Source organism: Catharus ustulatus, chromosome 1 (genome assembly GCF_009819885.2).
Source record: "Catharus ustulatus isolate bCatUst1 chromosome 1, bCatUst1.pri.v2, whole genome shotgun sequence".
Classification (NCBI taxonomy): Eukaryota; Metazoa; Chordata; class Aves; order Passeriformes; family Turdidae; genus Catharus; species Catharus ustulatus.
Window position 1 is genome coordinate 67,441,936 of NC_046221.1, and position 13,535 is coordinate 67,455,470.

Here is a 13,535-nt window from a genome sequence, read left to right on the forward strand (position 1 = left end):
TACATGAACATAAATACTTGATATAAATGTCTAAATAGCATGAATTGTAGCTGCTGGGCCCAACAATAATGAACCACTTTGCAATGACAAGAGTTTGTTGTTTATTAATGTCCAACTCTCATCCAAGGACTCTTCAGAAGAGCTCCTATTATTAAAGTATTTCAGCATGATGCAGGAGATGTGATCTGTTATCCCCCAAGCAAAGGAAATAACTGAACTTCAATGCCTTGGCAATTCCTTGGTTTTAAAAGTGGTTTAAAACCCTTGAAAGCAAGATGCTGCAAGGCATATAAAAAATGAGCAAAGGTACAATGTCTGTAGCTCTGTACAACAGGCAGATTTACAGCACACCAGTGTTCAACTACCTCCCATGAAGGATTGCCTACTCAGGAGTGACAGATTAGGTTTTTCAGCATTACCTACACTTAAACAGTTTAGGGTGGGATTCCAGATTCCCCTTAAACCTTAACTGTTATGATACCAGTTTTTAGATGCTTACATCCTCCTTTTGATCTAGTTCAAAACATTTCCTCTTGCCTAAATCTCATTTTTAGGGAAGAGGATATTTCACTGCCAAGGCATCCAACTACTTACTTTCATCAGCTGGTACAATGAGCTGCCCAACTAAAAGAGAAAGCAAAGAAATTGGTGCTGGTGCTGCAGAAGACTATAAATACTGCCTTGTGTGCCAATCAGACACAGCAAAGAAACAAGAACCTCTGTCATCAAAGGCCTAAGTTGGGAGTTTCTCACTACTGGCAAGCCCTGTTGTCACAGCATCTCTGTCATATGTGTCCCAGAATAGAAAAATCTGAATGCTTGCAGAATTTGTGGGTCAATTGTGGATTATTTGTTTTTTAGGTAGAAGAATGAAAAACTATTAACTGAAAAATTTGGACATGAGGAAACATTACATTGTTACCTGTTAGTCCCTGCTCTAGGCTGTCAGTATGTTTCACCTTGAATATCCAGAATAATCTCATAGCGAGTTCTAACTATGGTAATACTGCTGCTGGTGAGCCTAAAATTTACATGTGACTGGCAGCATTATATGAAGTTTCTGAGATCTTGTAATTGTATTTAAGATTTGATCTGGCTTTCAAGCCTGTGGTCACAGAGACAAAAAAAAAAAGAAAAAAAACCCAAACCAAAACAAAACACACGCACAAAAGACAACCAACCAACCAACCAAAAAAAACCCAAACAAAAAACCCACCAAAAAACTCCAAAAACCCCCAACCAACCAACCTAAACCAACAACAACAAAAAAACCCCAAACCAAACAAAAAAAAACCCGGAACCAAAACAAACCAACCAACCAAACAAAAAACAACCCAAAACAAAACTAAAAAGCCTTGTTACATTACATTTATTGTCAGTTTTCCAAAATAGTTTTTCTATTAGGAATTAATAGATGTTTTAAAACCATGTTTTCCTCTATACACTTGTCTATCTTCCCTCCTTTTCTCCTTCCTGATCATGCTAAAACTTGCTGTGTTTCCCTAAACATTTACCCATATTGATTTCACCAAGGTCTATGTTACAAAACACACCAGTGTAATTAAAACCATAGCAACATAGTGAGTGCCAGCACCTTACATAACTGCATAATATGGTATGGGTCACTATTTGGTAATCACTTGGGCAATTCACCTCAGCTTGTGTGTATTAGAGACTCACTCCACACAAATTTTTAGGACTGAAAGAGTGGAAATTTCTGTTAGATACATGAGAAAAATTCTCTACTGTGAGGATGGTGAGGCAATGGAACAGATTGCCTAGGGAACCTGTGGATGCCCCATCCTTGGCAGTGTTCAAGGCCACGTTGGATGGAGTTTGGAGCCACCTGGACTGGTGGAAGCTGTCCCGGCCCATGGGGCAGGGATCTTTAAAGTCCTTTCCAAAACAGGCCATTCAATGATTCAATGATTCTATGGTTTTATGAAATTACTTCATTTTTTTTACATTGGTTGAGGTTAAATGGGAAAATAGTGTAACAGGGAGAGGGAGAGACTTCCAGTTTTGTTCAGCTGTGATGTCTGCTGTCTTCAACAAGCGAAACATTCCAGGTTCACAGTACGTATTGTTAATTCAGTACAGAGCTGTGCCAACATCTCTGTCAGACGTAACTCCAGGTCTGGTTGAGATGCTTCATAGAACACAGAAACTTTAAAAGACTGAAAGTTAGTTTGAAGAGCTGCGTTTAAACTTGCTGCTGGCTCTTTGTTCAGCATTTGAGGGGAGCGAGTCCTCTGAGGAGCGGCCGAGGGAGCTGAGGGTGTTCAGCATGGAGGAGGCTCAGGGGTAACCTTATCGCCCTCGCTAAGTACCTGAAAGGAAGGTGCAGCCAGGTGCCTCTTCTCCGGAGAGTTTCAGGTTGGACATTAGGAAGAATTTCTTCACAGAATGGATGACTGGACATTGGACTGGGCCGCACAGGGAGGTGCTGGAGTCACTGTGCCCGTAGGTGTCTAAGGAGTCCGGCGGCAGCACTCAGTGCCATGGTCTGGCTGACAACGTGACGGTCAGTCATAGGTTGGACTCGATTACAGAGGTCTTTTCCAACCTAAATGTTTCTGTGGATTGTGGGGTTTTGTTTGTTGTTTTTGGGGGCTTGTTTATTTTCGTTTTGTGTAGGGTTTGGTTTTTTTGTTGTTGTTGTTTTTTTTGTTTGGTTGGTTTTTGTTTTTGTGTCCAGAGGACGAACATGATATGTTATAGGGGGAAAGATGAAAAGGGGATGATAGAAGAGGAAAAAAACCCCACAACCTTAATACAGGAAAATAAAAAGGCAGACCGTGAGGAACTCCGAAAACTGCTTGGCTTGCCCGCCTGGGGCAGCCGCCTCTGCCTCAGGGCTCGGCGATACCATCTCGTGGCAAGGGCGGGGGGGGGGAGCCTGTTTCTCCTGTGGCCCGGAGCTCTCCCATCAGGCTCTTTCCCCCCCACTCCGCTGCGGTAAGTGGGACAGGCGAGGCGCGTCCCCGGCGCACGCGTGGTGAACACTCAGTGCCCTCCGTGATGGAGGAGGTGGCGGAGCGCGGCCGGGCTGGCGCTGGGGCGGCGGCGATGGCGGAGGGCGGCAGTGCCTCCGGAGAGGAGGCAGCCGATGCCAACGCCGCATCTTCACCACCGCCGTGCTCCTCTTCCGAGGGCGGCGGAACGAAGCCACTGAGCGCGGCGGAATACGCGCGGCGCGTACACCAGTGGCTGTGGGACTCGTACTGCGGGTACCTGTGCTGGCAGGGGTGCGCACCCGCCTTCCTCGCCGCCGCCGCCGCGCAGCCGCCCCCGCCCGCCGCCGCTGCCTACTACAGCCCCTTCTACCTCTTCGCTCCGCCACCGGCACACACGGCCCCCACGGGGACGGGGCCCCGCGCCCCCGCCGCTGCCACCCCAGCCTGGCCGGGAGCGGCGGGCGCGGTGTCGCCCCTGCCCAGGGCGGCCTCCGGCAGCACCGCCGGCACCAGCGGCAGCGGCGCCTCCAGGGACACGGGGCGGCCGGCGGGTGAGTGTGGGCCGGGGCTGGGCCGCTCGGCCTGGGGAGGAAGAGGAGCCTGATGAGAGGCGCAGCTCCGGGAAGCGGGATGTGGAGAGGGAAGCCGGGGGTGTGCGGCGCTGGGAGTCGCTGCGCTTCCGTTGGCTGCGGCCCCGGGCATGTGGCTGTGCCGTGTGACACAGGGTGACAGCCCTACTGCCGAGATCGTAAGCCTAGAACTTGGTCCATAAACAAGTTTGAATAGAGGGTGACAGCCCTAATAATTAGGTTGTAAATCCAGAAACTGGTGCATAACCAGGTTTGAGGGGATTGACTTGCATATACAGCTTACAGCTTCAGAGCTGGTGAAGATGTTTTCCTATATGGGAAGGAGTTGAGTTGTTTTCCAGTGGAACTTATTCTTATGGTCACAGACTTGTAATACATGTGAGTATAAGTAGCCTGTTTGGATGATGAAATCTAAACTGTCTTTGTCTGTTTAGTGGGCTCTTGGCGCTCAAATAAAATAATTTTATCAAATCGAAGCAGAGAAGTGAAAACATGCTGACATTGAACGAGCTTAGGCGGCGGGACCCGAGATAAACAAATGTCTGTTGCAGCTGTAAACATTGAAGGCAGTGCACAGCAGGCCTGTTCAGGAGTAAAGCAGACTTAACTCTGATCACATGAGAGGCAAAACCTGGAGCAGCAACAGCTCCTCCCAAGTCGAGGAGCGCCTAGGTCACATTCCGTGAACATTCGTACCTCTGTGAGCAATGGTAGGAAATTGAGGAGGAGAGTACTGCTGATGGACTTTGGAAAAAAGCCAGAGCTCATTTCTTTCTGCAGGACAAAGTGCGACATCACTGATCTGTGACATTATTTATAAGCTTCGTGGCATATGTGTGTGGAAGATGTTTTTTGTTCCTTTTTCCTTATTTTCAAGGGAAGGGAGCCTAGCTTCCGAGCTTGCTTCTTTCTTATGTTTTTAAGCAGATGTTGCTTATACATGGTTAGAACACAAAATAGTATTTTCTTTAATTATGTCCTGATTCTGTTATAGTTTGCTTATTAACTGATATTACCAGTCATTAAAGGGAGGGTTGGACAAAGGCTAGGCTGAAATGCTTCTTGGATTGTACCTGTTTTTTCAGGAACTAATTCCATATGTTAAAGGTAATTTAGGGCATGAATAGCATTTTGTGCTGCTGAACATGGTTATTCTGAATATTGCATACTATTGCAACACACTTGGCCTTCTTAAGGGGACTAGGTATGTGATGCAGTGATACAGTAGTTCTAAACAACGACTGTTGTGCTGATGCTTTAGCTTCAGATTGTAGATGGATATATCTGGAACAGCTAAAGTGATTAGGGCTCCTTCTTCCCTGCTGTAGATTATTGCCCACACAACAGGCGACGCAGGGCAGGTCATGTATCTGTCCCTGTGCCAATGCAGTTTACAGCCTGTGTGCTTATGTAAGCTGAAATAAGTGACAGCTTATGTTAATGTTGCAGATTTTAAACTGGGATGTCAGAAAGTGGGATTGTTAACTGCCTCTGCTGCTTCAGTCTGCTTGCAGGTGTGTGCCAGAGCACACACATTTAACATTTAACAGCACCCTGGGTAGTGGCAGGCTCTTTGTGGACAGTCACCATGATTTAAGACACCTCCTTGCCTGGTCCCTCCTTGCCTGGTCCCTCCCTGCCTTACTGAAGGAGATTACTGTTCATCCATTGGGAGCAGTAGGGCAAAAGGTGCATCAAGCCCCAGCTGTCCTGAGGCTGACTGGTGCTAAAGCTCTGTTAAGCACTGTGTGGATGCAAGATCCTAGACGTTGAGCTGGATGGATGTTGCATTTGGCTGTCCTTGCTGAATAAATAGTAACCCTTGGCAAAAGAGTGGATTTCTGATATGAGGAACATCTTGAAACACTGCAGTGTAAATCTGCCAGAGTCTAAGGGTTGCCAAGGTTTCTTAATGTGATGGAGTTAAACATAATTTGAATACTTATTTTCCTAGCCCCATGTAGCTTCTTCTTTATGCAGTCATTTAATTTAATTTATTCACTGGTGAATAAATCAGTCTCTGCCACCAACTTAACAAATGTGCTGCTTTTAACAGAGCAAATGAAATCTTTCAGTTGGTGCTGTCTGCTCAAGCCAGGATTGGGAGACTAGCTATGTTCCCTCCTGCCTTAGTTGAAAGATCTCTAATTAGAATTTAACGGACAACTTGGATAGGCTTTGACAATGCCAATGGAATCCATTTTAGTATTATACGTGTTGTGGTTTGACACTGGCCCAGCTCCAGGCACCCACTGAGTTTCTCACTCACCCTTCCCTACCACAGCTGGGCAAAGGAGGAAAAAAGGAAAAAGAGTTAACAAAGGGGTTCATGAGTGAGATAAGGCCCCCTCTCTCCGCCGGGTCTCCTGTGGGGTCACAGCCTCCCCCAGGTATCCACCTCCTCTGGCATGGGCACCTCCCTAATGGGCTGTAGGTGGATCTCTGCATTCCCCATGGATCTCCATGGGCTGCAGGGGCACAGCTGCTTCACCATGGTCTCACCATAGCCTGCAGAGGAATCTTGGCTCCAGCACCTGGAGCACCTCCTGCCCTTCCTTCTCCACCTTGACTGATCTCCACCTTTTCCTTCTCTGACCTTGGTGGTGCCATGTTGTTTCCCTCACATGTTCTCACCTGCTCCTCTTCCCTGACTAGAAGCAAAACCTGTGACTTTGTTTTGATTTCCTTCCTAAATATGTTCTCACGGAGGCATTACCAGCCTCCCTTATGGGCCCAGTTGTGGCCAGCAGCATGTCCATCTTCAGAGCCATCAAGGATTGGCCCTGCTGGACATGGTGGAAGCTTCCAGCAGCTTCCTACAGGAGCCATCTTTGTGGCCCCCTGCTACCTAAAGCCAGGCTACTTGATGCTTTTGATGCAGAGCGATCAGTGTAGCAGGTATGACACCAAGCTGTATAAGCTCAGGTGTGTTAAATAAGAGCTGGCTCTTACCTGATCCCTGCCTGATTCTCCTTACCCCATTTAAAACTGCTGTGGGCTTTTGGCTTGGCTCTCACAGCGCACAGGGCCATGGCTTGCAGTCTCAGCAGCTGAATTGGGGAGGCTTATTCTAAATGAAATTTGAGGATGCTTTTTGAGATTAGAGAGTGGTGTGATTTTCTTTCCTCTTTTGTCCTTTCTTTGTATGGTTTTAAGTATTCTCAGAAGCAGTAACAAAAACAGTTGCTGTTTCCCGCAGGTTCCATCTGGTAATAGAAGGGCATTTCTGAGGGAAGTTTTGATGCGAGTCATTGCAGGTTTCACATGAGAGTCATGTTTGTTCTTTGGGAAATAGAGTAGCTAGAAGTAGCTAGCTGGGTCAAGATGAAATTATTTTGCAACACTTTCTTGGAAATTTTCTAAGACACTCTTTAATGTTTTCTCTGCTTAAATCACCTGAGCAACAAAAGCTTGTAAGTGACTCCTTTATGCCCATTTTCATGTGGCCAGTTTAATTGGAGAAATGTGTTACATTTTCTTGCTGGGGGTAGAGCAGTATGCTGGTTTTTTATTATAAGTAGTCTGTAGGAATGTTTATGTCAAGTATGACTGATCTTTTCATCCATTCCTGTTTATATTTGAGTGGAGATAAAATAAGCTGTGTTTTATCTGAGGACTGGTACTTGGTATACTTCTGTGTATACACAGAAGCCTTGGTGCTGAGGGATAGAGAAGTTACGGTAGGTCTAATTTTATTTTTAATCTAACCTCTCAGATTTACATAAACTGTTCTCTGTGAGGTTGTTCTGAACAAAATAACACAAAAACTGATGTATCTTCAATGCACTTCATCTCTTTAGCAGGGTATGATTTTGCCTGTGATCCTAATTATGAGTGACTCAGTTCTGAAAGAGTTAATGTTCTTAAAGAAGTTACTTCAAATTCAACTTAAACAATTCAGATTATTTTTTATGCATGCATTTTTAGAAGTTTCCTTGAACATGTGAGGAGAGTTCTTGATTATGTTCTTGCAGAGAGGTTAATGTTGGTTGTGCTTTAGATGTTAGTGTTAACTTTGTGTTAGTGCAGTAAAATCTGGGTAATGTGAACTATTTCTGTTGCAGGTCGGGAGTTCCTTATCCCTTCACTGGCACACAGGTTCATAGCAGAGATGGTGGATTTTTTTATTCTGTTTTTTATAAAGGCAACCATCATTTTAAGTATTATGCACCTCAGTGGAATAAAGTAAGTTGAACAATTTAAAGCTTTGTTACATACAGCTTTAAACTTTTTATGCTCTTTGAGGTGTCAGGTTGTATTTGTGGTATGTTTATGCATATGATATAATTAAATAACTGACAGAAGTTGAGGAAAAGCACCACTAGGCTAACTTCCCTGTAAATACATCCTGATTTTGAGTCAACTGATGGAAACACAGAATTTGTACATGTCTATAGGTTCACAAACTCCCTACTAACGAAAGATTAGACTTGCACATTTATGGGGTGTGGGGAGAATAGCAAGATTATTAATAAGTCCTTTATATTTTTTAAAGAAAAGATATTGAGAAACTTTTAAAACGACCTTTAAAAATGTACTAGATCTGGCTGGGATTAATTTTCTGTATAGTATCTTCTGTGGTGCTGTGTTTTAAATTTCTGACTTAAACAAACCTCTTCCTCCCCTCCCCCCACCCCCCCAAAAAAAAATCGGATCAAGCAGACCAGATAGGTATGTTCTTTGAAAATAGAGCCTGGTTGCTAAGAGTGCTACCACACTGCAGGCTTCACTGGGTGTAAATTGGGTTTCTTAAAAAGTGCAGGTAAGCATTGTGTGTGTCAACTGTACACTAGGCTGAAAGATTTGTCTTTTCACGTTTTTGTACACAGATGTACTAATTTACCTCAAACACTCCCTCTTTAACTGCTTCTTTACTGTAGATACTGAATATTGCTGAGTATTATCTTTACTGTAGCTAACTGAGTTATTCCTTAATTCAGTTATTCTCCTTTGGATTGGTGTAATCAAATATTTCAGTCTGATTAAGAGATGAGATCTTGGTGTAGTTGATAATTCCGCTACCGTACAGACACATTTCAGAACCCAGACTTTCTGCTCCAGAACCATCCAAATGTTGCCTGATTGTAAAGTGATACTATACAGATAACATGTTCCAGACACCTTCACCTGCAGCTTGAAAGGGGTGTGAAAGAGGCTCAAAGTCAAAACAATAAATACCTCGATGTAAATGATCACTGGGTTTGGTTCAGATAAGCAGCAATTAAAATGCCAAACGTTCATTTCTGTTTAGTGACCAGATCCCACCACCTGTATCCTGACAGCTTGTGTTTCTATTTTGCCATTAGTAGATGGAGAATGATACCAAGTGATGTACTGGAAAGATGAGAAACAATTATATGTATATTGCTGCTGTAAAGTGATGAAAGAGTAATTTACAGCATTTTCAATATTAATAGTTTTGTGAGACAGTTGCTTACAGGGAACTTCAGAGAAATGTTCGGTGGGGGTTTTCTGCTCAAGAGACATGATGTGCTTGGGGTTAGGCTGAATTGTTATGAAAAACAGGCTTACAGGTTCAAGAAAGGCACTTCAGACAAAAGCTGTATTGAAGGGAAATGCAGGTTGTGCTACACTGTTTTTTTAATTCCTAGGTTGGTTTGGGTTTTTTTCAGTCCTTAAGACTGAATAAAGAGGAGGAAAAGTAACACAAATATTAGATGGACTATTTTGAAGTGGGACTGCACAGTTCTGTGTGAGCTTTAATTAGATGCATGAGTGAAAAATGCTTGCCCTTAGTGTGTTGCAAGTATATCCATTCTAGGTATCAGATAAGAATGTTTGATCTGTGGAGTTTATCTTTTGAAAATACACCATTAACTCAAAATGGATGTTTTGCACAGCTGTTAAACTAAAAACCATAAGGTTTCAATTGCTTTGTGTTTAAATCCTCCTATTGCATACCAAGGTGCTTCCAGACAAGTATGGTGAGCAGTAAAGAATGAGAATGAGGAACCCTGATCATGCAAAGGAGGATATAGGGCTCCTCTGATTCCTTAGGGAGACTGCCAACTTCTCCCTTGCATTCCTAAAGAGTGCCCTTTTCTTCTTCCTTGAGTGTTTGTGTAAGAAGATACTTGGAGACTTGGATGCCTTCCATTTATATCAAGTTAGATGATTATGTGCAGAATCTGTTTACCTCCCAAAAAGTGTGAGAATTCTCAGAACAGTTCTGCAGTTCTACCCAGGGGCACCATTGTGCAAAAGCGGTAATAAAGAATGATCTCTTCTTAATAAAAAAGACAAAACGTATTAGGCAGCAACTCAGAATGAAACTGAGTGTTCTGAATTTTAATGGCTTGTTTAGTATCAGAGAGGGCAAGGAGCTTTTGTTCTCTTATAATACCAGAACAGAGGGAGTGAATTCTGGTATTAAAGGGGTAACACTGGTATTGGGAGAAGGATGGTTTTAAAGTTGTTTTATTTTTACAGGGACATCTCTAAATTTGCCATGCATTACATCATAGAAGAAATAGATGAAGATACGTCCATGGAAGATTTGCAGAAAATGATGATAGTAGCTCTCATCTACAGGTTATTAGTCTGCTTTTATGAGGTAACTACTCATAAACATTAACTCCTGTAATTAATAGTTGAGAGTTGTTGAAGAAATGGTTTTAAAAAATAATGTTATCATTGGCCAATAAAGTAAAACCTCTTTATGGTATTTTGGATTATGTTGAAGCTCGTGACATTCACATAGTTCTGAGGACAGCCAAGTTTGTGAAACCTGCCAACTACACGGTGGTGTGTGGAATTGAAATAACCTTTCTTTTACAGATAATCTGTATTTGGGGAGCAGGTGGAGCAACCCCAGGGAAATTCTTGCTTGGACTGCGAGTTGTGACATGTGAAACATCTGTACTTATTGCACCCAGCCGTGTGTTAGTCATTCCATCTTCTAATGTCAGTATGACAACGTAAGTGCTCCTGGCTCAGTCTCATTGCATTCAGGTTAATTGTCAAAAGCGTGTGGTTCGGAAGGAAGTGCGCTTTGTTGTTGACCTTTGCAGTAATTAGACTGCAACAGCTATTGTCACATTCTGTGATCTAACAATAAAATGGAAATTATCTGGTCACATGGAATATTTTTCAGGGTAGGTGGTTAAATCTCCTCTAGAGCTTGACTTTTGTGCTGTGCAAAACTTGGTCGCTAAACTTAGAAGTTAATTACTAATGTAAGCAGAAAAATGGAAGTAAGGCACTGAATACTCTGTTCTGATTTCAGGTCCACAGTACGAGCTTTGATCAAGAATTTTTCTATTGCATCATTTTTTCCTGCGTTCATTACACTGCTGTTTTTCCAGCATAACAGAACAGCCTACGATATTGTAGCAGGAACTATTGTGGTGAGAAGAAATGGAGTCAGATGATACCAAAAAATGAGATTTTGGGACGGATTCTGAACATCCCCTCCAAACCCCAGTGAATTAAAGACCTTAAAGACCTAACCCAGAACTGTAATTGAGGTGTCTGTTGGAATCTTTTGCCCTAATTAAATAGGAACTGATTCAGAAGCTAAAGAAAATATAAGATTCCTGTATGATGCCAGCAACTTCTTTCAAAGCATTGGAGTTTTCATAGATGCCAAAGAAGTTTGGGAGAGAAAATACATATTAAATCCAGGAGTATTAATTAACCTCTGACTGATGGGACAAAAACTGGCTGCTTTAACTGCAAAAAGGAGTTCTGTTTGTTAGACTGTGGAAAACAGATCCCTAGGAATAAAAGAAATGTTACTCCTGCAGTTTTGAATGTTGGCAGGTAACTAGAAAATGAAGTTGTTTTCCAGACAGTTGCCTATCAAGGGATAAGGGGAAAGAGACCTAGAGTATTAGCAAAGCAAATGATGTTAATTAAATTGCCTGTAAGCAGAGAGAGCAGCAGAAGTTATCAGTGTCTTTTATTACTGCTTCACAGATCATATTCCCTCACCTTTTAAGTATTTTCTCACAACATTGATGTGAAAAGATTTTTTGCATGATTGTCTCAAGCATAGTCACTTACTTCACTTGTCCAAACTAATGAAGAAGTGAAACAATAGCTGCTTTTTCCTCTGGGAAGGGTATGTTACACTGCAGTGTTAGTGATCTGGTGTGTGTAAATAATTCTAGAGCCATCAACAGTACAGACCATGCTAATGAAAGGTAACTTTTGCTTCTGTTTGGAGTGAAAGCACTTGTCTATTTCTTGCATACAGTGCAGAGCAGAAGTGAATGTGTTTCAGGAGCACGCAAAAAACATTAACTGAAATGTGTTATTGGTGTAAATCTGCAGAAGTATAAATACTGGTTATTTTCACTTTATTATTCTGGCTAATTGTTTGTATATTCAGATTAACTTAAATTCTGAATAAAGAAACCTAATATTTTGCATGATTATATTGCTTTGATGATTCATTTATTCTCATGTTGTTAGTATCTCAGGAAATGAATATAAGCAATATTAATGTTTTACTGAAATCTAAGTCAGTTTGGAACTCGTCACTCACAGTTTTTGTGTGTTCCTCTGTTAGGCCTAACATGCCACTCAGTGGTTGAAGTTCTTGTCCTGCCTTCAGTTTTGGACAATGGTTTGGTTGACAGTAAAACTGTTTGAGAGCTTGGTTATTGCTCTTGCCTCCAGGTGTAATAACCTAATCAGTAATGTGTTCATATGCTGCAGTATTTTCATTTGACAAGTCGTATTCTTTTGTGTATGACTGTATTCTGCATGCATTTCAGTTTTCATTTGGAAAGATGATTCAGGACTAGATCCCCTGCTTAGCAACTGCAGAATGACATTGTGCCATCTGTCTCCAGAATGAGGTCACTAACTTTTTAGATAACTAATTTTAAATATTTACTTGTGAAGTAAAGTGAAAAAAAGTAGTCTTAGCTAGAACACTGCTTTTAGAGTCCTTGCTCAATCACATTATTTGAATACTGTCAGTGGTGGTGATCCTACTGTTTAGAGGGGCTGCCTCTTCCAATGCTTGACAGCCCTTTCCATTATTTTTTTCTCCTAACATCCAGTCTAAATCTCCTGACACCACCAAAGCCCTTTCCTTGTCCTACCACTTCTTTCCTGGGATGAGAGACCAACCCCTGCCACTGGCTACACCCTCCTTTCAGGCAAGTTGTGGAGAATAAGGTCACCCCTGAGCCTCCTTTTCTCCAGGATGAACACCCCCAGCTCCCTCAGCTGCTCCTCACAGGACTTGTGCTCCATTCTTTCAAAGACTTAAGTGGAGCATGGCAGTCAGCCTGATGAAAGCTAAAGCTATCAGAACCAAATTAAAAGTCCTTTCTAGGGTAGTTTTGCCTATTCACAACAAGAACTTTATTCTGTTTACTGTAGCAGTGACCTAAAAACTAGGCTTCAAAACGGGGGGAAGGGGAAGGAAGGGAAAAATGACAATGTTGGCTAAAACTGTACTACCAATTCAGATATAAGGGAAGATACCTGCAGAAAAATGCCACTCCATCCACAGCAGGTAAAGAAAACAGAAGTGCAAGAACACAGAGCCTGTCTGTGGAAATGTTGTATATGTTGTGCTGTTGGCTGTCTTTTTGTTTGTCTCTTACGCAAGCTGCATCCCAGATGTGGCTTATTTCTGCTTGAAGGACAAGTGCTTGGCTTGATTTAAGGCTAAGGGGGAGAAAGTGGAAATCTCTGGCATTTTTCACATGTAGACAGCTGGAATCAGGTAATTGTATATAATCCTTTCATGGCTATAGTGGCATGATCTGACTGCCTGAATAGCAGCGAGTGTGTGTGGCCTGAAAGTTGAGTTGCTGAGCACTTTCTGGTTCTAGAAACAGTGACTGGAGCCCTAAACCTGAAAAAAACCAGTTGGCCTTTGCCTTCCTCTCATGTCCCGCTTGTGCTTGAAAGACATCTCACCTTGTACCAGCTGCACCTGCTGCAGGACCAGGGAGCAGTGCTGGGATGCATGGCAGACATGCCTGCCAAGACCCCAGCAGTGCCT

At 42.7% G+C, this 13,535-nt stretch overlaps 1 protein-coding gene across 1 annotated transcript; it reads left to right on the forward strand.

Annotated features, from left to right (window-relative positions):
- Positions 1–3,014: 3,014 nt before the first annotated feature.
- FAM8A1 (family with sequence similarity 8 member A1) lies at positions 3,015–11,946 on the forward strand. Its single transcript, XM_033051160.1, has 5 exons — positions 3,015–3,508; positions 7,612–7,732; positions 9,998–10,121; positions 10,346–10,485; positions 10,794–11,946. The coding sequence occupies exons 1-5, from the start codon at positions 3,022–3,024 to the stop codon at positions 10,936–10,938; spliced, it is 1,017 nt and encodes a 338-aa protein (XP_032907051.1). The 5' UTR covers positions 3,015–3,021; the 3' UTR covers positions 10,939–11,946.
- The last annotated feature ends 1,589 nt before the right edge of the window (positions 11,947–13,535 follow it).